Source organism: Neofelis nebulosa, chromosome 18, assembly GCF_028018385.1.
Source record: "Neofelis nebulosa isolate mNeoNeb1 chromosome 18, mNeoNeb1.pri, whole genome shotgun sequence".
NCBI classification, from domain to species: domain Eukaryota; kingdom Metazoa; phylum Chordata; class Mammalia; order Carnivora; family Felidae; genus Neofelis; species Neofelis nebulosa.
The window spans coordinates 37837367-37863534 of NC_080799.1; the positions used below are offsets into that span (position 1 = coordinate 37837367).

Consider the following 26168-nt stretch of genomic DNA (forward strand, 5'->3'; position numbering starts at 1 on the left):
GCCTTTGTAGGGTGAAAGTGGCCATAGACAATGCATAAATGAATGAATGCAATTTTCCAATAAAACTTTATTTAAAAAACCAGGCACATGCAGAATTGGCCCACGGGCCATAGTTTGTTGATCTCGATAGAAGAGACAAGTTTAAAGTGAAAAGTTTAGACATGGTATCCCACCTATCCTGTTCCCATTCCTCAGAAGAAACCACTGTTAACAGTTTCTTGTGCATAGTGTTGTGGCTAAAAGCAGGGTTTGGGAGCCAAACCACCTTTGATCCAATCTGGGTTCCTGTGTGCCCATGGATGAGCTGCTGTATAAAATGGGGATAATACCAATGTTAGAGATGTTGTATAAAAGTGAAAAAGAACAAGCCAGTAACATAATTTATGGTAAAACAGAAAAAGTCCGGGGGTGCCTGGTTGGCTCAGTCGGCAGAACATGCATGTGACTCTTGATCTCAGGGGTTGTAAGTTTGAGCCCCATGTTGGGGGTAGAGTTTACTTAAAAAAAAAAAAAAAAAAAAAAAAAGGCCCAACTCACTTTCCACCTTCACTGCCTTGAATATAATAGACATACAAAAATGTGTTGCTAAACCAAGTCAGAGAGTTGAGAAGTAACAAAGATGTTCTGTCATAAATGGTTGATGTGTTTGGGTTAATGACCAACTTAATAGACGTTCCAAAAATATGTATTGCGTTATTTGATTTAAAATACTCCAGGGCGCCTGGGTGGCTCAGTCAGTAGAGCATCCGACTTCGGCTCAGGTCATGATCTTGCCGTTTCCGAGGTCGAGCTCCACGTTGGGCTCTGTGAAGGCAGCTCGGAGCCTGGAGCCTGCTTCGGATTCTGTGTCTCCCTCTCTCTCTGCCCCTCCCCCCCTCAGCACTGTGTTCCTCACTTAAAAATAAATAAACATAAAATTTTTTAAATTTTTTTTTTTTTTTTTTAGTATATTTGTTTATTTTGAGAGAGGAGAAGAGCATGGAAAGGGCAGAGAGAAAGGGAGACAGACAGAGAGAGAGAGAGCGTGAATCCCAAGTAGACTGATAGTGCACAGAGCCTGACGTGGGACTCTCGGGACTTGATCCCATGAACTGTAAGATCATGACCTGAGCCAAAATCAAAAGCTGGACGTTTAACCGACTCAGCCACCTAGGTGCTCCAGGGCAGTTCCATTTAAATTTGACCCAGTAAATTAGGGACATCTGACTGGCTCAGTCGGTAGAACATGTGACTCTTGATCTCGGAGAGTTGTGAGTTCGAGGCCCACCCTGGGCTTAGAGATAATAATAAAATCTTTAAAAAATTAAAAATAAGTAAGTAAATAAATAAATTTGGCCCAGTAGATTAAATGCAAAATCTGAAGCAGAGCAATAGCAACAATGCAGATTTATTAATACATATTTGTATTCTTTTTCCTCTTCTCTTGAATTTCTACCGTTGGATGTATCTAAGAATTTAATTCCATACTCTTAGTTGTATTTTACCACTGCTGCTTTTTGTTTTGTCACTTCAAGCTGATAGCAGAATTAACCTCTGACTACTTAAGTAAACAAAGTGGTTACACTGGGGCTCCGTTAAAGGTCACTCTTTTTAGGGTCTCAGTTTTTCTAATGTTTGTTTATTTATTTATTTTTTTAATTTTTTTTTTTTAATGTTTATTTTTGAGACCGAGAGAGACAGAGCATGAACGGGGGGAGGGTCAGAGAGAGGGAGACACAGAATCTGAAAGAGGCTCCAGGCTCTGAACTGTCAGCACAGAGCCCGACGCGGGGCTCGAACTCACGGACCGCGAGATCATGACCTGAGCCGAAGTCGGCTGCTTAACCGACCGAGCCACCCAGGTGCCCCAAATGTTTGTTTGTTTTTGAGAGAGAGTACTCAGGGGAAGGGCAGAGAGAGAGGGAGACAGGATTCAAAGCTGGCTCTGCACTGAGAGCAGACCCTGATGCGGGGCTCGAACTCATGAACTGTGAGATCATGACCTGAGCCGAAGTCGGACGCTTAACCAACTGAGCCACCCAGGCACCCCATAGGGCCTCAGTTTTTCTTATTGTGAGAAAAAAATATCTAAATAACACCCAATCCTGGGGCGTTTGGGTAGCTCAGTCTTTTTTTTTTTTTTTTTTTTTTCTCAACGTTTTTTTTAATTTATTTTTGGGACAGAGAGAGACAGAGCATGAACGGGGGAGGGGCAGAGAGAGAGGGAGACACAGAATCGGAAACAGGCTCCAGGCTCCGAGCCATCGGCCCAGAGCCTGACGCGGGGCTCGAACTCACGGACCGCGAGATCGTGACCTGGCTGAAGTCGGACGCTTAACCGACTGCGCCACCCAGGCGCCCCTGGGTAGCTCAGTCTTTAAAGCGCGTGACTCTTTTATTTTATTTTTTCCAGTATTTTTCATGTTTATTTCTTTTTGAGAGAGAGAGTGAGCAGGGGAGAGGCAGAGAGAGGGGGACAGGGGATCCCAAGCTGGCCCAATGCTGACATCAGAGAGCCTGATGCAGGGGTCGAACTCCTGAACCACTAGATCACGACCTGAACCAAAGTTGGAGGTTTAACCGACTGAGCCACCCAGGTGTCCCTAGAGCGTGTGACTCTTGACCTCAGGGTTGTGAGTTCAAGCACCAGGTTGGGAGTGGAGTCTACTTAAAAAGTAATGGAGTAAAATCCTGAAAAATAAATAACACTCAATCCTAAAACACATTGTTCTTTGCCATTTAAAAACGTTGTTGTTTTAAAAAACTCAAAAGGCTCTCACAAAATGTAGTAATTGAGTTACAGACAAGAATTCCGTTTATGCTCTTACTTTGGTAGACATGGTGAGGGGCAACAGATTATTTGTGAACAAAAATTACTTTCTAAAGAAATGTGACCGTTATTGACATGGGACATTATATTTGTGTATTACATCTTTTGGGGTTCTGGGTTATTAAAAAAGCCAAGGGAAACACTCAACATTGTGCCTGGCACACAGTAAGTGCTTAATAAATTTTCTCTGTTCCTTGTGTGTAATTTTCTTTCCTACAAAAGGGATCTGGATGTTTTCAAGTTTGTTTGTTGCCCTTAGAACCCGAGACTGGAACTCTTTCCCTATCAACTGTGATATCAAATGCCATTATTTTAATTAATTTAAATTCCCTGAGTTCCCATCTGGCAGATAAAACCCAGTTGCTGTCTGCAACAGTCACTGAACTCTTCCTGTGGTGCAAGAAATCTGCCTGGAAGCGGGTGCCAGCGTGCGTATTCCTTGACTCAATAAACACTATGAAGGGAACAGCAGCGTTGCTGTGCCCCCTGTGTTGGTTAAGTGTCCAGAGAGATGGGAAGAAGGGTTCCAAGAAAGCGCCCTTCCAGCTGGAAGGATGAGCCACGGTCTCTCAGAACAGGGGACCCACCTTGCTGTCTTGAAGCAAGGTTTCTTTTTTCCTTTTTACATTTTTTTTTAATGTTTTTTCATTTTTTGAGAGAGAGGGAGACAGGACAGAGAGACAGAGTGTGAGCAGGAGAGGGACAGACAGGGAGACGCAGAATCCGAAGGAGGCTCCAGGCACCCAGCTGTCAGCACAGAGCCTGACGCAGGGCTCGAACCCATGAACACATGACCTGAGCTGAAGTCAGACACTCAACTGAATGAGCCACTCACGCTCCCCAATGTTTATTTATTTTTGAAAGCGAGAGAAGGCGCAAGCGGGGAAGGGGCAGGGAGAGAGAGAGACAGGATCTGAAGCGGGCTCTGTGCTGATGGTAAATGGGGCTCAAACTCACGAGTTGTGAGACCATGACCTGAAGCCAAGTCAGACACTGAACCGAGTGAGCCACCCAGATGCCCCACAGAATTTTACTTTTAACACATAGATATTCTCCACCCTCATTTCCATATGTCTTTGTGAAAAATCGTTTAATTTTCCAGGTCAGCAATTTATTTTTAGAGGTATTGGTAGAAAAGTAAATTGAGTCACTGAATAACGCAGTGGCAATTCTGGAGGCATTTTTGGCTGTCACAGAAGGGGTTGGAGGCGCTCCTGGCAACTTTGCAGTGGGCAGGGCTGTTTGAATCCCTTTCTACCTCTTCCTAGCTATGCCTCAGTTTCCTCTTTCGTGTAGTGAAAATAATCATGCTTTCTACCAGAATCCAAAGCACGGCATATTGGCTAGAGACATAAGCTATGGAATGAGAGAATACCCTACTTCAAATCTTGTTATTTTGTGTAGTGTAGTAAAATACATATAACAAAATTTACCATTAGTGTCATTATGTACATTCATGTTATGTAATTATTACTACTCAATTTCCAGAACATTTTTATTACTCCAAAAGGAAACCCTATACCCATGAAGCAGCCATGCCCCACTAACCCCCATAGTCAGCCTCTGGCACCTGCTAATCTGTTTTATGCCTCTATGGATTTGTCCACGCTGGATATTTCATACAAATGGAATCATGGAATATGTTGCCTTTTGCCTCTGGCTTCTTTCGTTTACTAGCATTTTCTTTAAGGATTTTATTTTATTTTTATTAAGATTTATTTATTTTTGGGGCGCCTGGGTGGCTCAGTCGGTTAAGCGGCCAACTTCAGCTTGGGTCATGATCTCGCGGTCCGTGAGTTCGAGCCTCGCGTCGGGCTCTGTGCTGACAGCTCAGAGCCTGGAGCCTGTTTCAGATTCTGTGTCTCCCTCTCTCTGACCCTCCCCCGTTCATGCTCTGTCTCTCTCTGTCTCAAAAATAAATAAACGTTAAAAAAAGAAATTAAAAAAAAAAAGATTTATTTATTTTTGAGAGAGAGAACATAAGCAGGAGAGAGGCAGAGAGAGAGGGGACAGAAGTTCTGAAGCTGGCTCTGTGCTGACAGCAGCAAGCCCGGTATGGGGCTCGACCTCACAAACTGTGAGATCATGACCTGAGCCACAGTCGGATGCTTAACCGACTGAGCCACACAGGCGCCCTAAGATTTTTTTATTTTTAAAAAATATATATATTAAGAAAAAAATTCTTTGATGTTTATTTTGAAAGAGAGAGAGAGAGAGAGAGAGAGACAGAGAGACAGAACACAAGTGGGGGAGGAGCAGAGAGAGAGGCAGACAGAATCCTAAGCAGGCTCCAGGCTCCGAACTGTCAGCACAGAGCCTGATGTGGGGCTCATACCTATGAACCGTGAGATCATGACCTGAGCCACAGTCGGATGCTCAACTGATTGGGCACCCAGGTGCCCCAAGATTTTATTAAAAAAAAATTTTTTTTTAACGTTTATTTATTTTTGAGACAGAGAGAGACAGAGCATGAACGGGGGAGGGGCAGAGAGAGAGAGACACACACAGAATCGGAAGCAGGCTCCAGGCTCTGAGCCATCAGCCCAGAACCTGACGCGGGGCTCAAACTCACAGACCGTGAGATCGTGACCTGAGCCGAAGTCGGATGCTTAACCGACTGAGCCACCCAGGCGCCGCAAGATTTTATTTTTAAATAAACGTGGCCTCGAAGTTACAACTCTGAGGTCAAGAGTCGCATGCTCTTACCTTGGGAAGATTAAGTAAGATAGCCACTTAGAGCGTGTTACCTGGCTCTGTGAGGAGGTACGTGTTTGGTTTACAGTCAGAGCTGAGACAGTTTTGTCAAGAATGTACCTAATGTGACAAACTTCTAGGTTAATATTGGCCACATGAAAACACACAAAAGGGGCGCCTGGGTGGCTCAGTTAAGCGTCCAACTTGGGCTCAGGTCATGATCTTGCGGTTCGTGAGATCGAGCCCCACATCGGGTTCTGTGCTGACAGCGCGGAGCCTGGAGCCTGCTTTGGATTCTGTGTCTCCCTCTATCTTTCTCTCTCTGTCGGTCCCTCCCCTGCTCACATTCTGTCTTTCTCTCAAAAGTAAATTAACATTAAACAAAAACAAGAAAACATAGATCAGTTGCCTTTTAAAAGCAAAGGATGTTTGCAGCTTTTGGGCAGTTAAGCATCCAGCTCTTGATTTTGGTACAGGTCATGGTTCAAGCCCCTAGTGAGGCTCTGCACTAACAGTGTGGAGCCTGCTTGGGGTTCTCTCAATGCTTCTCCTCCCTCTCTCTCTCTCTCTCAAAATAAATACATAAACAGTAAAAAAAAAAAAAAAAAAAAAAAGCAAAGGCTGCTTACTGAAGATTTTGCATAATTCCAGACCAGTTCTGTGGGAAGATGGCCCGTGTCTGTTTTCCAGCTAACGTGGACAAGAAAGTAGCGTATATGCGGTTGTGAAGTTATAGGATTCTTGATCACATTTGGGGATTTACATTGGGGTTATAAAGTAAATCTCTTATTAATATTTTTCTCTTTGGTCATATGAAGCAAGATTGCTTGGATTCAAATTTGGGCTTTTCTTTACTAGCTGTGTGACCTTGAGCTAGTTACTTAGTCTGGAGACTGCACCTCAGTGACCTCAACTGTAAAATAGGAATACAGCACCTGCCTTATAGGGTTGACGTGAGAGTAAAACAGTCAACATGTGGAATGCTTTAAGCAGTCTCTGGTTCAGGGCTCCTGGGTGGCACTGTCGGTTAAGCGTCTAACTTCGGCTCAGGTCATGATCTCACGGTTTGTGGGTTCGAGCCCCGCATTGGGCTCTGTGCTGATAGCTCAGAGCCTGGAGCCTGCTTCGGATTCTGTGTCTCCCTCTCTGTCTACCTCTCCCCTGCTCACACTCTGTCTCTCTCAAAAATAAATAAAATGTTAAAAAAATAAAAAATAAATAAACAGTTTCTGGTTCACACTAAGTGCTCTTTATTTTATTTTTAAATGTTTATTTGTTTATTTTATTTTATTTTTTTTTTGAGAGAGAGACAGGGAAAGAATCCCAAGCAGGCCCCCCTCTGTCACCGCAGAACCTGATGCAGGGCTCAAACCCATGAACCGTGAGATCATGAGCCAAAATCAAGAGTCAGACTCTTAACCGACTGAGCCACCCAAGCGCCCCAGTAAGTGTTCTTCAACTGAGTTTGTTTTTTCTCCCCCAAAACCACCTAATTGGAAATATCCCATTGTTCCATATTCTTACCCTTTTAAGAGGGTGTGACCAAGAGGAGTGGTTAATGGTTTGATTAATTTTCCTATAAACAGACAAACCAACAAAACGTAAATCTAAAACAAGGAAAAGAAAGCACCATTGTCCGCCAGGTTCTCACCGCCTCTTTCCACCGCCTCTTTTGGAGTCAGCCTGGTCACACTGAAGCCAAAGGATCTTTGTGAGCTCTTTTTCAAAAAATAAAAACAAGACCCTAAAATCTACATGCATTCGTGGCCAACTATGAGCAGTCACTCTAGCAAAGAGCTTGCATTAACGTTTGCCTCTCCCTTCCCAAAACCCGGCCCAGGAAAATGTTGGTCACGTGACTTTGTGTTGAGACACCCTTTGGTCATTTCTGCCATTCATTCCCTGTACCCCCCCGCCCCCCCCAGCCCAGTCTCTGGCACATAGCAGGTAGTCAACCTATCCACAGTTCTGCGTGAAAGGTGGGCGGGGAATTTGGGGCTGGGGTCTCATGTCATTCTGCCCTCGCCCTTCTAATAACTGTCTCACAACCTCTGGACCATGACGTGTTTAAGTAAAGTTTTCTTATTTCATTTGATTTCCAAAGGCCCCTTTAGGTAGAAACTGTCTTCCTCATTTCCCGGGTAAGAACCTTGAGTTCAAAGAGGTTAAGGCAACTAGCTTCCCAAGTTCAACTTTGCAGAACCTCTCCTGTGGAACCTAGGTCATTTGGTTCTGACTCGGGAAGCCCTTTACCCTCCAAACAGCTTCTAGCTGCAGGACCTTGGCCTTATCCCTCTTTATTTTTTTATTTTATTTAAAATTTTTTTTAATGTTTTTATTTTATTTAAAAAATTTTTATGTTTAATTTTGAGACTGAGAGAAACATCATGAGTGGGGGAGGGGCAGAGAGAGAGAGGGAGACACAGAATCCAAAGCAGGCTCCAGACTCTGAGCTGTTAGCACAGAGCCCAACATGGGCTGTCCCACCAACTGTGAGATCATGACCTGAGTCGAAGTTGGATGCTTAACTGACTGAGCCACCCAGGTGCTCCATTTTTATTTTATTTTTGAGAGAGAGAGAGAGAGAGAGAGAGGGAGAACGAGTGGGGGAGGGGCGCGCGCGCGCGCACACACACACACACACACACACACACACACACACAGAATCACAGAATCCGAAGCAGGCTCCAGGCTCTGAGCCATCAGCACAGAGCCTGACGCGGGGCTCAAACTCCCGAACCGCGAGATCATGATCTGGGCTGAAGTCGGATGCTCAGCTGACTGAGCCACCCAGGCGCCCTCCGCCTTATTTCTTTTAAGCTCAGACCCTCCTCACTAACCCTGTGGCTGTGGGGTTAGGTCATCTTTCCAGACATGGATTATCTACAAATTTAGTTATCCTGAAAAATAAAGAGCGCCCGTTAATCCCTTCTTTTTTGTCTGACACTTCCATCAAATCATTTTAGACCCTGGCCCACATAGCTGCCAGGTAGATAAATATTTTGGTTCTTAAGAAGAAAACCCAACCGGCTGTTTATGCCAAGTCATGGCTCTGGCCCTGGGAGCAGCAAAAATATGTTTTGCTCCGAGAGTAATGATAGGGTGGCCCCTCCCTGCACCTACTGACTCTACCTAATGACAAGTCAGCTGCTTTAGCAGTTCCTGTCTCCCCGGTTTCCCGTCTTTCTTAGGTCCCCGGTTTCTGAACCAGGGTACAGGGGTGTGAATTTTTTAAGAATTGGCAATGATTAGAAATGGTGCCCTAGTAAGTCGCCTTGCCCTTTATTGCTCTAGGTCCTTTGGAGGCATCTTGGCATTCCAGCTCCCAGGAAGCAGGCATTACTCAGCTGATTGGTGTCTTTAGTGTTCTTCCCTACACATTCCTTCTGTGAGCAAATGGGCTTTACAGCTAATGCAGACCTGATTCCCCAAGGCGGAGATGCAGAGGCTAGCAGAGGCCTCTGGGATAACTGAGTCTGGACCTTCTTCGCAGGCCTCAGAGGGCACTGGTACTGCTGTTTTGAGTAGCTGAGGCGGCCTAGAAATGAGGCCTCCTCCCTGCCCCCCATCCTCTACTCCTAGGTGAAAGGCAGGAAGCTGCAAAGAAGTTCTGTAACTGAATCCTTACTAAAAGCCTTTAAAGCAAGCAGGCAGTCTTTTGTATCCCAGACAGACCCTGGCTCCTGGCAATTAGTAAACATTACCTGAGGTGAAACCATTCCATCAGGCTTTATCAGGCATCTACTATGTACCAGGCACCGTGCTAGGATACAGCTGTGAAGTTTCTTCCCTTTGAGATGCTTCTAGGACTGGAGACATATTATTTGTGTGTATTCATTTTTTTTATTATTGTGTCATAAGTGACCACAAACTCAGAGGCTTAAAGCAACATTTCTTCCTCTCCCACCCAACTCCAGCCTATCAGCAAGTCTAGCCAGTTTGACCTGTCAACACACCTACACCTGTTCTTTTTTCTTTTTCTCCAGGTCCACTACACCTGTCTAGCTCACCTCCATCTCTCCTCTAGACTGTGACCAGCCTCCCTTCTGGTCTTCCTCACTCATTCTTGGCCTTTGCAAGATACCCTTTTTTAAAAATTTTTTTTTTCAACGTTTTTTATTTTTATTTTTGGGACAGAGAGAGACAGAGCATGAACGGGGGAGGGGCAGAGAGAGAGGGAGACACAGAATCGGAAACAGGCTCCAGGCTCCGAGCCATCAGCCCAGAGCCTGACGCGGGGCTCGAACTCACGGACCGGACCGCGAGATTGTGACCTGGCTGAAGTCGGACGCTTAACCGACTGCGCCACCCAGGCGCCCCTAGATACCCTTTTTTTAAAAGAAAGTTTTACTGCCGTATGATTCACGTATCCTACAATTCACCCATTTAAAGTGGACAGTTCCGAAGGGTTTAGCATATTCGCACCATTACCAGAATCAAATTTTAGGATATTTTCATAACCTCCCCAAAGAAACCCCTGGCCTAGGAGCCATCACTGCTCAAAGCCGGAACCCCTCAATCTACTTTGTCTCCATAGATTGATTTGCCCGCTGGATGTTTCATGTAATGGGAATCATTCACTATGTGGTCTTTTGTGTCTGGCTTCTTTCACTCAGCACAGTGTTTTTCACGGTGTATGTCTCAGTGCCTCATGCTTTTTAATTGCCAAATAGTATTTCATGGGATGGCTATACCACATTTATTTTATCCACCACGCAGGGTATCCTTTTAACTCCTCATATATTTCCCAGGTTGGCTTTGAACCCAGTCATAAAAATAAGGTTGGGCGGTGTGGAACCTAGTAGGCATTGTGTATTGCTCTCTGCCAACTGCCCCCCCCCCCCAAGGTCCTTTCTGCCCTCCCCAAGGCTCTGCAGAGCTGGAGGGGAGGATTCCTTTGCATCTGAGAACAGTTCATTAGCATTTGTGAGAATCTGTGTGAATAACAACACCTCTTCAGGATCTGGGGGTGACCCAGGGACTGGGACCGATTCTTGGTGAAGTCACTCCTTCCCTCTCATTTGCTGCCTTCCTTGGTCTAGCAAGAAATTCCGCTGGTGGGAAACCTTCGCATATATAAAATGCTTGGTGGGGGGGGGGCAGTCACATTTGAATCAAGCATTCATTTAACAAATATTCATTGAGTCCTTGCAATGTCCCACGCACGTGGGACACCACAGTGAACAAAACGTTCTTTTGTGGGTGTGGAGATGGGATCCTAACTAAACTGGAGAAAAATGCAGGGAAAGGAAATACGGAGATGGAAAGTGGGGTGGGAATCACAACTTCCTGGCCATTTTAGGGGGCAAAATTACATTCTCTTTGAGACGGTCCCTTAGATGGGGACAGATGTACAGAGATGTATGTCCTTTTTGCCTATTCACCTGCGCTGCCTCGGTTACCATAAAAAAGCTGAGACGCTACTCACCAGTCTGTGCTGATTTGAGGGGAACAGGTTAAATGCCACACGAAGAGCTTTTGGGGTCAGTTCTGAGGGACTTAACTTTTCTGGTTTGGACTACAATGAGAAAATAAGTTCTCCCACGTAGGGTATTGGGCACGTACAACACAGCTCGGTTAAGGGTGGAGAGTAATCCTACTACTACTGCTGACCATAGGCACTGGTGGTACGCGTCGCCCCCGGCTCTGTCCCAGACCCTGTTCTAAGCAGCCCGGTCAGCTACACGCCCAAGGTCACACGGCCGCGCCGAAGGCCCCAGGGTATGGGGAGGAGGGGGGAAGGCCCCTGCGCTGGGCCGGGCTCGGGGCTCTCACCCTCCAGGGTCGGGGTGCCGGGGGGCCCGCATCGGCGCGTCCCGGGACTCAGGGGCAGGCACCCGGGGCCGGGCGGCTCTGGGGGCGTGGGAGGCACGGGGGGCGCGGTGCGACGCGGGCCGTAGCGGGAGCCGGAGCCGCAGCCGGCGGGCGGGCCGAGGCGGCGGGCCGAGGCGGCTGCGGCGGCAGCGGCGGGCGGGCCGCTCTCTGCTCCGCCTCCCCTGCTCCGCCCTCCGCTCCCGCTCCGCCCTCCTGCTCGGCGCCCTCCCGCCCGCCCGCCGGCTCCCTGCGCCTCCCGCCCGCTCTCCGCTCGCTCGCTCGCTCGCTCTCGGGCCCCCCATGCGGATGTGACATTTCACGCCGCCGCCATTTTGAGAGCGAGCCGAGCCGAGCCGCCGGGCGCCGCGTCCGCTGCCGGAGCCCCGACGACGACGCCGAGGAGGCGGAGGCCGCAGCGCCCCGAGCGCGGCCGGCCAGTCGCCCGCCCGCGCCGCCGCCGCTCCCGCCGGCCCCAGGTCCCGCAGGCCCGCCGCGGCCGGCCAGGCCTCCCGCCCGCCGCGCCCGGCCCGAGGCGGGGCTGACTCCGCGGCCCCCGCCCGGCCGCCCTCCGCCCCCGGCCGGCCCGCGGCCCCGCAGCCCCGGCCCCGGCCCCGGCGGCGGGAGGCGGGCCCCGCGGCGGCGGCGGCGGCGGCGGCGGCCGCAGCGAGCGACGAGGCCGCCCGGCCCGGCCCGCCGGCCGCCCGCCCGCCTCGGCGCCGAGATTGGGCGAATCGCGAGCAAGTACGTGCGCGTCTCCCTGCCGCCGCCGCCGCCGCCGCCGCCGCCCGCCGCGGGCCGCCCCGGGGCCGCCGCCGCCGCCGACGACGCGCGGGAGGAGGAGGAGGAGGCCGCCCCGCCGCCGCCGCCGCCGCCGCCCCGGCTCGCCGCCGCCCGCCCGCCGGGCCCGCAGCCCGGGCTCCCGGCCGCAGGCAAGGCCCAGGCCGCGGCCGACATGAACCACCAGCAGCAGCAGCAGCAGCAGCAGAAAGCGGGCGAGCAGCAGCTGAGCGAGCCCGAGGACATGGAGATGGAAGGTGAGGCCCGCGGACCGGCCTCGGCGGGGCCGGGGGGCGCCTTCCATTGTGGCCGGGGGGAGCCGCGGGAGCCACGCGAGGGGCTCGCCATCTTTAAGCAGGCCCCGGCGGCCGCGGGCCTGGGCCTGGGCCGGGCCGGGCGAGGCTGCACCGTCATGCCGGGCCCGCGCGCGCTGGGGGCGGCCGGCGGCCCCCTGCCCGGCTCATTGTCCGGGGCGCCTTCCGGCACAAAGCGCCTGGATCCCGGGCTTGCGAATGAGGGCGCCCTGGCCGCCCGAGGGACGCAGGCGTGCTCCGGGGCTGCTGGCGGCCGTCGGGTCGGGAGCCGGGCTCCGGCGGGGGGGGGGGGGGGAGGAGGTGGGGTGTGGGTGGGGGCGGGCCGTGCCCCGTGGCGGGCGTCCCCGGGATCTGCCTCGCCTGGCCCGGTTCTGGCCGGCGAGCTTGGGGAGCGCTCGCCCTCCGTGGACGCGGGGCTCGCCCGCACCTGCTCGCGTACGCTCCCCCGGAGCGCCCACCGGGGCTGCGAGGCGTTCCCCCGGATCCCTTTAAAACGGCAATTCCTAGCGTCGGGCTTCATTTTGGAACAACACCTGCAAGGAAGGCACATGTTCTCCGCCTTGGGACTGGCCCCGAGTTCTGAGCCGGACGCTCTGTTTCTACTTACCTGTTTGGGCGGGGGGCGGGGAGGGGAGAGTTTGGTTACCCGACTGTGCGGTGCAGTCAGCATCCGGCCAGGTGTGTGTTTGCAACTGCGCGAGAGCCCCGCCGCACATGGCTACCTACAGCCGAATCAATCCTGACTCCAAAAGTAACTTAATTTTCTGCCCTTCTGGCAGCAGTTTTCTCAGGTACTTCCAGATACGGGGTCTTGGTTATAAAGGTTTGATGTCAAGAGTCTTTGGTTTACATATTTCGGGCAAGTTGGCCATTGGAAGGCATCTTTTAGTTCTCGTCGCCCCAAGTGTTTAAAAGAGCAAAGTCAAAGTAGTCTGGAAAAACAGCTTTTTTACCTGCCTTGAGGGGTCAGACCGGCAGGAGCCAAAAAAGGGGGTAGCTAAGTGAACTGGGCACTGAATGTTCTTAGTTTGCTTTTAGCCAGCGATCTCGGGTTGCATAAATGAATGGAACCTTGCTCAGGAAGCTGAGGCAAAGGACCACATTTGTCCTGTCGGGTGGCTACACGTGTGGGGCACTGCCTGCCACCCTGGTTGGTGGGAACACTTAACCATGACTGGTGTTCCCCTGTGAATGACGTACTGCCAGTAATTGGATGTTCACTGAAAAAAATGGCTTGCCAGATTGCAAAAGGCAAAGTGGTGGAAATGCCTGCAGAAAGCACTTCCCAGTGGTACTTAACAATGGGCAGTCGTGGGGGACAGGAGAGCAGAGTCCGCGCCAAGGACCGGGCTATGTATTTTATTTCCTTTGGCTTCAGGAAGGCAGTAGCTTCACGAAGCTTTTGGCATGTGTGATTAAACCAGCTAGTTGCAGGAATATGTTGCTGAGACAATTTTGGGTATTCCTTTTATGCCATATAACCAAACAGGTTGCTTTTCAGTCCCTCCCCCCCTTTTTTTTGAATAGCATTCCATCAAGACAAAAATCCAACAGTGCTAGCATACTGATTTCCCCTTTATGTCGTTTTACCACTTTTCCAAGTGTTTTAAGATAGTAGTGAGAAGCAGTAAAGATGGACATCACTGAAGGACCTATTTCTGATACAGAACCGGCTTTGGGGAAATTGTCATGCCCCGAGTTCTGCGGACTTTTCTGTAAGATTGGAGAGTGTTGAAGGGTACTGGAAGAATTTTCAGAAATCCACAGTTCCAAGAAATCCACACACTCCATGCTTGCAAGATGACTTCCTTTTCTCATGGAGTTTTATTTTCATATCAAAGTTTGTATTGGAAAGGTCACCCCTGAAATCATTAATCTGCGAATTTACTGGAATCTCAAAATTGGAGGGGAAGGTTGCTGTTATTGCTGATTTCTAAAACTTAAGAAAACTTGTTTCTTTTGAGTGGATCTCTGTCCCAAATTCATTATCCCACCGATACCTAGCCTCTGTAGGACTTGGGATTGTCAATTCCCTGTGAGCACCGACAGGTGTGTGGTTCACAAAGCTGCCTGTGTCTTAGGCAATCTATCAGCCTTCATTAAGCTTCCCACTCCTGAAATGTGCTGGCTTTAAATATTGTAGTTTAGGATCAGGAAGAGGGGAAGAATCCTTCCTACTAAAAAGCCAGCAGGGTGGGATTTAGTGACAATCAACTCCATTTGGCTTCACGTGCCAGGTTATGCTAGTGCCTTGAACCTGCCCTGAGTCCAATAGAACTGGCAGCTGGTAGCAGTTAGGGTTCTGATCAGCTTGAGGAAGGGAAGGCTTTGTCAATGAGGAGCATCCTACCTGCCCCTCCTGGGCAGGGCCGTTTCAGAGGAGCTTGGGAGACTGGTTAGGTCGGTTCTTTCCTATCAGTAGGTCAGTGTTAGTTTGCTCTCTTTCTCACTCCACTTCTCTGGGATTGCATTTGCTTGTGACGGAACTTTGCTCGGTCCTTGCGTATCTGCTGTAGAATAACAATGCTCACGCTTCGTTATTTTAAAAATGACTTGTTCTGAGCAGTTGCGAAAGTTAGAAAGGGTGAAGGGCAGAGAGGGAAGAGACGAGGGACAGGACGGCAGTTCATGGGGGTCGGACCCCATGCCTCCTCTAGGTCCCGAAGCAGTTGATCACACGTTTCAAGTGGGGAGGCACACGCGGTGGCGGTGGTGTTATTCGGTCTGGCCAGGAAGGAATTCACTTAGCAGTTTATTCCTTGTCTAAGTCAGAGGAGGTGCGGGCCGAGGGGCTGAAGGAGCGACTTGCGCAGGCCTCTGCCCTCTGAGTACTTGGAGCGGTGATCATCTGGTCAGTGCTGTGCCCTGTCCAGTCAACAGGAAGTTTTCCCAAGGCCCTTGCTTCTGCTGCATAGACGGGCCAGCACAAATGTAAATACCCTGATGTTTGTTCCCTGCTTCTTCGGCCCCTGTGAGCAATCTCCGTTGCAGAGTGTGATCTCTTAGACTGTTGGGGACAGACAGTTTTGTTTGACCTCGGTACAACACTCAGACCACTGCCGTTGGGACACCAAGCTGGGAGCAAATCAATGAGTCATCTGCAGTTTGCAAAGAATTGATCATTGACTTCAGTGTTTTTGGTTGGGAAGAGGCAGCACTGGTGGATTTCTTTTTCTTTCAAACTTTCGTGGGGAGGTGGAGTTTCGAGTTACCCTTGTGCTAAGGCAGGTTTGGGAGTGAAAGGGAGTTTCCTTGCACACACGCACCCAGATAAACCAAACCGGGCACATTTTATTCTGTCTAAAATGCAAGTTGCCTTTTCAGATAGCCCTGTAATAAGACAAAAATCACGGGAATCCCTATTTTTCTCTCGCGTTAGCCTTGGTTGGTAAAACAACCGCGCAGCTACAAGATGAAAGTCAACTTAGAGAACCCAGAAGAAATACAGAAAAAAATTAGGCCAAACCTGGAAATGTCTGACTCTGAGCCTGGCAGGTTTTGGTAGGATTGGAAGTTACTCCCCACAGGCATCAACCCTCTCGATTTTCTCAGGCTGCTGATTTTGATGATCTGGGAACAAATGAAAGCTTGCTAACAGCAAATATGGGAAGAAAGTGAGTACCTTCCTCCTTGATTTTTATTTTTATTTTTATTTTTATTTTTATTTTCTTGCAGTCAGCTTGGTGGAAAGGGAGAAAGGGGCCGCTGAGTTCCAGCTCCTCGTGGTGTGGCAGTATGGTGGTTTGAGCACAGGCTTTGGGCCAGGCCTGAGTTTGAGTGTGGACTTGGCCATTTAATTGTGTGACAAGAGCACAGAGCTCTTGTAAAGTACTGTGCAGAGAACTGGGAGTGTGGATGTTCAATTCGTGGGGTTCCTGGGACAGTGGAGCCTTGCACGGGAGGAAGCGATCGACTTAGGACCAGAGCATGGCATACACAGGTAGGGCAGGTTGTGATTTTCCGTGGTATGCAGAAATGTCCTACGGTGATTATGTCCTAGTGTGGACTAGGAAGAAAACAGGACCAGCCTCAATCTAAGCGGCATTATGGAATTCTGGGCTTGAGATGCCTAAAGAGGTACTTAAGGTTAATGGTATAATATTTTAAGAAACATCTGTGGATGACAGGACACGAGTGGACTTGGGGCGCTGATACACGGGCACTGAAGTGTGCTCAGCTCAGTAGCCCTGTGATAAAGAGTATTCATGTTCTGGGAAAAGTTTTAGAGCATGTAATGATGATTTGAGGTTGAGAATCAGGTCACCCAGTCTCCACACTTCGGGAGTTGGCCTTGAATTCTTCTCTCTGGATCCCCACATCCTGTTACCAAGCCCTTTGGTTTCAGCCACCACCCTAAATGAGGCCCCTGTTGCCTCATGCTGGGACTTTGCAATAGCCTTCTTGCTGGTGTCTGCTTCCATCCCTCCCGAACCTCACACGGCTCGTGCAGCTCTTTGAAAGTAGACTGCCCGCAGGACCGCTTGGCCCCTTCACCGCCCTGCTTTAGGGGGGCGCAGGTGTGCTGTATGTGGGGAGTCACACAGTCCCGCGTAGGCCATCAGAGACCTCAGGATTGGCCTTGGCCTTGGCCTTCTTTGTGCTTTGGGGTCCGAACACACACAGGCTGGTGCTTCCTGGGGTGCAGCCCCGGCTTTGGGGCCTTGCATAGACACCGATGGCTTCTCTTTTGGGAATGCACACAGGATGGATACCCCAGGACAGTGGTTCAAAACCTGTTCCCATGCCACCTTCTCCCTGAACCTTTCTGGTTGCCACGGCTGTTTGGCTTGCACTGGAGTCCTGTAGACCGTGGTTGTCCCTTGCATACCCCTCTCTTCCTCAGTGTTGAGTTGTTAGTGTGGAAGGTGACCGTCTCCTGTTCTTTTTTTTTGTTGTTGTTTTGTTGTTCAATGTACTTGTGGGGGATATTCATGCAGGAAAAAGCAATTCTGAGGCTAAACGGTACAACAGGAGGTGGCTGGCTGGCAAGGTGGTGTGTGAAAGAGAAAGCCGAAGCCATAAACTGATGTTGCTTTGATAGCTGCTAATTCAGTTTTATTGCTTTTAACGTAAGTTGCTTCAGATGGCATTTTTGATCCTTTTGGAAGGAGGAGCTCATTTCTGTTTTCCAGACCAGGGTGTTGACGGGTCTATATAAATTACTGACTGTTTCTTCTGAGTATTTTAAAATTTGGTTTTGTTACTCTTGGTTTTTTGGATGAGTAGTATGTAGCCTGAGTCTTTTTGTTTGATTTCCAAGGCAAAGGGATCTTAGTCTGGAGACAAAGAGTTGTAACGAGGCACTTCTTGACACGTACCGTGACAGAGTTGACTGTTCAATGTCACCTGCTTCGTGAACTTGTCCTGAACTTACTTGGACTTAAGAAAGTTGGAGGAAGCAGGATTTTAAGTGTCACGCGTAGGCAGGAAAGTCAGTTATGCCATTTTTCTAGTAAGTTAACACATGCCTTGGCTAATGAGAAGTCAGACGTGTTGAAATTCTCTTGAAGAGAAGCAGGCCTACTTCTGAGGGTTGGTGAATTAGAACTTGGAAGTTGGGAATGCGGGTAATGAGAGAGTCAGGAAATACATGGACCTGGGCAAGAGCTGAATGCTTCCAGAACATGGGGACGACGGGGCTAAGTGGGAGTCGAGCAGGAGACGGGGGAGGGAGAGCTCGAGGGCTGCACCCTGAGAAGTGGTGGCACGGCGTGTTGTTGGGGTGGCAAGAGCTGGGGTTGGAAGGCCTCTGGGGGTAACAGGGAGCACGGTGCTCCTCGCCCCGCCCGGTGGGCCCTCCCTGGCCCCTGTGCTGCTTGTCGCCAGCTCAGTTCTTAGGCCAGCTTGGAGGTGTGTAGACTGCGCAGGTCACCGCTGCTAATGTGGACACACATGCCCAGGGGGGCCCGTGTCCTTTGGAAGAGAACAGGTTACCTGCCTGAGGGAGCTCTAGTCCACCGTTTGCCACGTGAGTGGTCAGAGTCTCAGGGTGGCTCAGGTCGATCCTTTTTTTTTTTGGTCGGGTGTGGGGGAGGGGGTCATTGAGAGTCTGAAAGCTAGGGAGGAGGAGGTTCCCTTGTGTGACCACAGCGGTTCTGTGTGATTCTCCTGCCTGGCATAGAATATTCAAAGCCTAGGTCCTCCGGTTTTGATTCCGTGCCAGTGACTAAATTGGTTTTCCTGACATCCTGTTACTGGTAGGACTCTTGTATCGTGTGCCAGCCCTCAGCATATCCACCTGGGGAAGGCCTTGCTCTCACAGTAAGTTGCTAAACTGGCCTCTGGTATGAGTTTACGAGAGAGTGGCCTGTCTTGTAGAGTGTGATACGCTCCAGGGCGTAGCCACAGGTGTCTGGGTGGAACTAAAACTTCTCTTGGCCACCCCTCCTGCCACCCGATTTCATAGTACTTTCAGAAGGAGTTGATGGGGGATTTTCCGAGGGAGACCCTGTCCAGTGGCTCTAATGTGTTGGCTGAGCAAACCCCATCACTGCGGGGTCCCTTATAAAAGGACTTATGGGCCCCGTACCTGGAGTTGGAAGTATGTTTCATCAATGCGACTTTCGGGAATAGGTTCTGTTTCAAGGCTCTTAATTGACCCTGTGCAGTGGCTGTCTTAAAACGAGTGCGTGTCACAGTTCTTAACTGTCGGTGTGGTTATGCAGCCTAGCTTCTCTTAGTGTTGGGTGGATGATTTTGAAGTGCCTGCTTCTTGCATTCGGTGGTTTAGATCATCATGGAGGAGACATTATTCAGTCAAAGAAACTGTATGTGAAGTGGTTAAAAACATTCCTTAGTCCATAGTGCTGTTTTGTCTCCATCATGGACATTTACAAGAATTGTCCCCAAAGATTCCCAGCCTTTCTCTCTTCTATGCTGAGTGTGTAAGGATTAAGAGGATGCACAAATCGGGTGGAAAAGCCTGACTCACAGAATGCCCTCAGAAGCAGCTGGTGGGGGCGTGGGTTGCTGTGGCCCCTTTGTGAGCCCCAGCCTTTGGGCTGACTCTCCCACTCGAGACTGGGAACGGTAGTGGTTGAGGGGTTGCTTGTCCTGGGTTGGACTGGAGTGGGGTGCTGTCCTAGCCAGGATTCCTCATTTCTCCGAAGCACTCCAGGTCTCCTCCTGGTTTTGATGAGAACAAACTGAGATCAGGTTCCTTCTTAGGCCCATCTTTCTCCAGAAATCCACTTGTTTTCATATGGGGGGGGGGGAGGAGATGCCACATGGGTATAAGGACCCGTGCAGTGCATTACAGTGGCCACCAGCCCTGCAATTTTAGGTTTAAAATAAAATTGGGGCGCCTGGTTGGTACATTTGATGGAGCATGCAACTCTTGATCTGGGGGTCATGAGTTCTAGCCCGTCGTTGGGTGTAGAGTTTACGTTAAAAAAATTAGGGGCACCTGGGTGGCTCAGTTGGTTGAGTTGTCTGACTTTGCCTCAGATCATGATCTCGAAGTTTGTGGTTTCGAGTCCCCCATCAGACTCTGTACTGACAGCGTGGAGACTGGAGCCTGCTTTGGATTCTGTGTCTCCCTCTCTCTCTCTGCCCCATCTCCACTCATGCTCTGCCTCTCTCAAAAATAAATATTAGGGGCGCCTGGGTGGCGCAGTCAGTTAAGCGTCTGACTTCAGCCAGGTCACGATCTCGCGGTCCGTGAGTTCGAACCCCGCGTCGGGCTCTGGGCTGATGACTCGGAGCCTGGAGCCTGTTTCTGATTCTGTGTCTCCCTCTCTCTCTGACCCTCCCCCGTTCATGCTCTGTCTCTCTCTGTCCCAAAAATAAATAAAAAATTTTAAAAAAATAATAAATATTAAAAAATTAAAAAAATTTAAATTAATCCTATTCCTTAACTGACTTGCCATATTAAAAAATGTTTTTACTAGCCACATTTCAAGTGATGAATAACCACACATGGCTGGTGGCCACCATGTTGGACAGTGCAGGTACAGGGTACTTCTGGCAACGGCAGAAAGTGTTAGTGGCCAGTGCTGGCCTAAATGATCTGGTTGGATCCTTGGCTGGTGGTGTTTCTGGAAGCATTGGTATCACATTGAATGTTGGGAAGTGTTCTGGGAGAGCTCAGTTAAAATTAATAAAATAGTTCTTGGGCAAACCCTATAGAGCTAGCTTCTCCAGTTATTTGTGGTGAAGAACCAGGTTTTTTCTTTAATTTCTAGTCCACTGTGGACATTCTAGACTGTATTTTGTAGAAATACAGTGCCAACAAACAATGTAAGTGAAATACAAGTAAACCTACAAAATACAAGCCCAAGTTTATTATTAATTCAAATGTACAGTTAACTGCTGAAATCAGTGATTAGAACAAACATACATCCTAAGAAAGAAAATTACAGAAACCGTTTTTGTTCATTGAAAGTGTGTGTCTAGACCATGAGTATAGAGAGACCCTATTACACTGGTAACTGCCGGTCGGTCCGCTCTGGTAACCAAACCCGACTTTGTGTGAAGTCGCAACCCCCACATCGAGAGCCTCCATGTGTAGTTCTTAAAGTAACAAATGATCTCGCTTCTGCTGCTCATGGGGGCTGATGTTTATCCCTAGTGTTTCTCTGTTTTGCTAATACTCCTGCGAATTCAGTGCTAGAGAGGTACACCGAGAATGGGGGAGATTTTTAAAGTGATTTTCTAGAATTTCTCTGTGGACAGCTTCAGCTGTATCTTATAAGCTCAGAGCTAAGTTCTCTTTTGTTCAAAGAAGTGGATTGTGGATCATATCTACTTTGGGGTTGCAGTTAACAAATGAACTCTGAAGTCTCGCAGGATGTAATGTGGTCCGGTGTGACAGGCCCCTGCTTGGGTGTTGCGGGAAAGTCACATCACTGGAAAGTTCCTACATTCGATCTTCATTGTGGTTAAGTGCACAGAGGGGCACCTGTTCGCCGACCCTGTGCAGGGCTTCTCGTTTTTAGCCCTGTCCTCTTTGTCTTCTTGTCTGGCTTCCAGAAGGACCAGGAATGGAGGCTTGCATTCTCGCAGCAGCAGAGGTGATCTGTTGTGGTTCTCACAGAGCCTGGTTAGCGGGGCTCCTGTGTACCAGACATGTCCTGCCTACGGAGGGCCGGAGTTCAGGTGCCAGGTACACATGTGCACGGGAGGGCCTCCGTGAAGGGCTCCGAAGGGGTGGTGGACAGGAGGTGGCCGTGCCACATAGTAGGGACGGGACTGGCTTCCCTGGGAAGGGTGAGTCAGCAGAGGCTTTCCTGAGGGGGGCACACGACCGGTTTTGAGAAGGGGGTGCTGCGCTGGAGTGGTCGGAGGCAGATGTCGAATAGCACAACAGGGTTGGTTGGATCGGGACCTGTGCGTCTGTGTCCGTGGTTTAGGGTCTGTGGTAGGTGGAATAATGGCCCCCACAGATGTCCCTGTCCTAATCCCCAGAGCCAGCAACTGTATTGCCTTACGTTGCAAAGGTAAGTGTCCCTCATGGGGAGAGTATCCAGTGCTGCCCAGGTGGGCCTGGTGTAATCCTAAGGGTCCTGAGGTTGCCGTGTGGGTGGTGTGGGGTGGGAAGGCCTTGTTGGCTCTGAGGATGGAAAGGGGAGCCAAGGAATGGGGAGGTCTCTAGAAGCTGGAAAAGGCAAGAAAATAGATTTCTCGGGGTACCTGGGTGGCTCAGTAGGTTAAGCGTCTGACTTCGGCCCAGGTCATGATCTCCCAGTCCGTGGGTTCAAGCCCTGCATCGGGCTCTTTGCTGACAGCTCGGAGCCTGGCGCCTGCTTCAGATTCTGTGTCTCCCTCTCTCTCTGCCCCTCTCACCCCTTCATGCTCTGTCTCTGAAAAATGAATACACTTTAAGAAAGAAAGAGGGAAGAAAGAAAAAGAAAGAAAATAGATTTCTCCTTTGGAGCCTGTGGAAGCTACACAGCCCTGCTGACACCTTGATTTCAGCCCAAGGAGCCCAGTTTTTAGACTTCTAATCTCCAGAGCAAAGAATAAGGGTGTGTTGTTTAGGCCACTGAGTTTATAGTAATAAGTTCCAGCAGCCATCTGAAAGTCATAGCGGTCCAGGGAGGTGGGTGAGGAGCAGGTGTGTGCCCGATATTTGTAGCTGGCCTTGAACCTGTAGGGGGCTTTGGTGAAGCTTGATGAGTGCGAGGCTGCCCACCCTCACTGAGGACCCCTCACTCTGTTCTGGGCCACATGATGTGCGGGCTCTCCGAGATGGCTGTATAATCATCCCTGCTTCATAGCAAAGCAGAACAAGACACCGAGTTACTCAGGGTCAGTAATGGGATTTGAACCCGTGCAGTCTGGCCTCACAGCTGATGGCGATTCGTCAAACCCAGTAGACCCCGTGGGTCGTGAAAGACGTGGTTACTGCTTCTTAGCTGAAACACCTCTGCTGCCTTCTCCCGCGTTCCTTCCCTCGCCAACCCTGAATGGTGTGCTGCAGTCTGTCTTCCTGGTTGAGCGTTTTTGTGTGGTTCACCACACGCTTTGAATATAGAAAGTAGCTCACTGCCAGAAGTGGTTGGGGTCACGTGTACAGCTCAGCAAGTGGATGTGTGGGTCAAGAACATACAGAGCAGAATATTATGTGCTTTCAGGGCAGGTGCCTCCCTCCTTGCGAGAATAGAATTGAAGTAACTGAGTCGGGTATTCAGTAACTGTTACATACTGAGATCCCTAGCTGAAATGGATCATCCCTAAAGCAAACCATTTGGGACTCTGCATATATGGAGAGGTGAAAAGTTGAGAAGGTTTATTAGCAGGGGCTCAGGACGTAAACATACTGCATTTCAGAGTTTCCGATTCTGTGGAGCTGGGTACCAGAGCCCCAGATTCCTTTTCCTTTTTTTTGTTTAGTATTTTTTTGTTAAGTTAAAAAAAAATTTTTTTTAAACGTTTTTATTTATTTTTGAGACAGAGACAGAGCATGGGCGGGAAAGGGGCAGAGAGAGAGGGACACAGAATCCGAAGCAGGCTCCAGGCTCTGAGCTGTCAGCACAGAGCCCGACGCGGGGCTTGAACCCACAAACCGTGAGATCATGACCTGAGCCGAAGTCAGGCGCTCAACCGATTGAGCCACCCAGGCGCCCCCCCTTTAATGTTTGTTTATTTTTGAGATAGTGCCAGCAGAGAGAGGGGGAGGGGCAGAGAGAGGGAGAGAGGGAGACAGAGGGATCAGAAGAGGAGTCCTCGCTGACAGCAGCAAGCCCAATGTGGGGCTCAAACTCACAAACTGTGAGATGGTGACCTGAGCCGGTTGGACACTCAGTGGCTGAGCCACCCAGGCGTCCCAGAGACCCAGATTCCTTAACCAGGTGGGTGCTGAAAGAAACGGGGTGACCTAAGAGGCCATCCTCCTTGCCTCATAGCCACCACCTAGCCGTGTGGCATTGCTTTTATGGCATATATTGAATATTTTTTTGGGGGGGAGCCCTCTTCCCCTGACAGGGAATGCGAAGGGAGAAAAAAAAAGACACACACACAGACACACACACAATTTGTAGGCTTTGGGAAGCATGTTTAGTTTGGAAAGTGATTGCAGCAGTCAACGTCTATAGAATAGTTTTAAGAAACCCTAACATGGCTTCATGCAAGTCTTTGCATCTTGGACACAGCCGTGCGCTCCCACCAACCATAGGTGGGCGCTGGTGGTCCTCTTGGTGGCTAGCTCCGCTCCAGTGCCGTGGGGTGATGTGAAAAGCACAGTTCCTGCCCCTTTAAGTCTTCAGGACGATTCACTTCGTTGTTAATTACCTTGGAGTGTATATGGGGAAGGGGAGAACTAGCACTGCAGATCTAAACGTTTTAGGGTCAGTAGTTCCTTGGAAATCAGAGGCTCTTATTTAAAATCTAATTTCTATTTTGATGGTTAGGTCCAATCATTTTTTAAAATTGTTTCTTAATGTTTATTTGTTTTTGAGAGAGAGAGAGAGAGACAGAGCCCGATCAGGGAAGGGCCAGAGAGAGACGGAGACACAGAATCCAAAGCGGGACCAGGCTCTGGGCTGACATCAGGGAGCCTGATGCGGGCTCAAACCCGTGAGCCGTGAGATCATGACTTGAGCTGAAATTGGATGCTTAACTGACTGAGCCACTCAGGCACCCTGGTCCGATCAATTATTTGAAGGTCTCTGGGTTTTCTTGAAGTACTCTTTTCATTTTGGGTATGTTATCAGAAGCCGTTTGGTCGTATGATTGTACGTTAGAGCAGAAAGTGTCTGTCATGCCCCTGCTCTACCGATGAAGAAACCAAGGCTCTGAGGGATCTAATGGTTTCTAGATTCACACTGACCAGTGTTGTAGCCGGTATTCACTCATGACTGAGTGAGTAGATTTAGGCTAATAAAAATTAAGTAAAATTAAACATTCAGTTACTTAGTCTCACGAGCTGTCGTTCGAGGGCTTCATAGCCACCACATGTGGGTCGTGGCTTTGGTATTGGACAGCGCAGCTGTCTATGGAGCATCTCCATTAGCACAGAAATTTGATGGGCAGGGATGCTCTGGACCCAACCTGTGGACTGGATTTTAGCTCTGCCTCTCTAGTGCGCACTGCCTTGAACAGGATCATCTAGAATAATGGGAAACCGAGCATTTTCTTCTGTCATTACTTAGGAAGAAGGTTCCCCAAACCAGCTCATCATAGTGCATACTTGCTGGTAATCTTGGAATCACTGCTCAGGCACTGGGGATAGGGGTGGTTTCTCAAAGATGAAGAGGTGATAAGATGTCTTTGCTTAAGGAAAGTCAGCAGGATGTAGATAGGTCCCGTGAGCACAGAATTCGTGCAGGATACAAAGTGATGAATGCCACAAGAGGTGAGGAGATAAGGCTCTGGAGGTGGAGAAGAGAAAGATTACGTTGGCTGTGGGGGAAGCAGTGAGGTCTGGTGCAGTGGTGTGGAGAGTGGGGTAGGAGGGCAGGCTGGGTGGTTAGGGTTTGAGTTCCAGGGAATTTGAGGTGAGAGCCAGAGGCAAGGCTTCCAGTAGGTGAAAATAGAGGCATCTTTGTATTTCCCGATATGTTCTTTGTGGTATTATTAACACGCTGCGTGGTGTTTCTTTCCTTTTCTCCCCATCAGACTTTGAGATCAGGGGAATAGGGAAGAGTCTGGGTCATTTGCTGTGCCTCCATCCACATTTTCTCTCCCACGTAGTACAAATAATCAGTAGTACAAAAAATGCACTGCATTTTTGTATTTTAGTTTCAGTCAGATGGGAACACGCCACAATATTTGCTAACTCTTAATTTTACCTGCTTCGGTAACAGTTAACAGAGGATTCGATTTGCACCTGCCCTTTTGTAAGTCTTTTTGATAAAACGTGTTAGTCACCATGATTTGAAAAAAATGTTAATGTTTGTTTATTTTTGAGAGAGACAGAGCACTAGCAGGGGAGGGGCAGAGAGAGAGGGAGACACAGAATCTGAAGCAGGTTCCAGGCTCCGAGCTGTCAGCACAGAGCCTGACTCGAACTCACAAACCGCGAGATCATGACCTGAGCCCAAGTCAGATGCTTAACCGCTTGAGCCACCCAGGTGCCCCTAGTCCTCATGATTTTTAATTTTTTTTTAATGTTTTTTATTTTTGAGAGAGAAAGAGACAGAGTTGTGCGCAAGGGAGGTACAGAGAGAGAAGGAGACACAGAATCTGAAGCAGCCTCCAGGCTCTGAGCTGTCATCGCAGAGCCCAATGTGGGGCTCGAACTCACAAACTCATGACCTGAGCCAAAGTTGGACACCCGTCTGATGTAGCCACTCAGGCACCCCCAAATTTTGAACATTTTC

At 49.4% G+C, this 26168-nt stretch overlaps 1 protein-coding gene across 1 annotated transcript in view; it reads left to right on the top strand.

The window, feature by feature from the left end:
* Positions 1–12189: 12189 nt before the first annotated feature.
* The window catches only part of USP7 (ubiquitin specific peptidase 7), a 66322-nt gene continuing 52343 nt past the window's right edge, over positions 12190–26168 (top strand). The window contains exon 1 of the mRNA XM_058711632.1: positions 12190–12351. Coding sequence (XP_058567615.1) covers positions 12270–12351 — 82 coding nt within the window. The 5' untranslated portion in view covers positions 12190–12269. The remainder of the gene's footprint in view (positions 12352–26168) is intronic.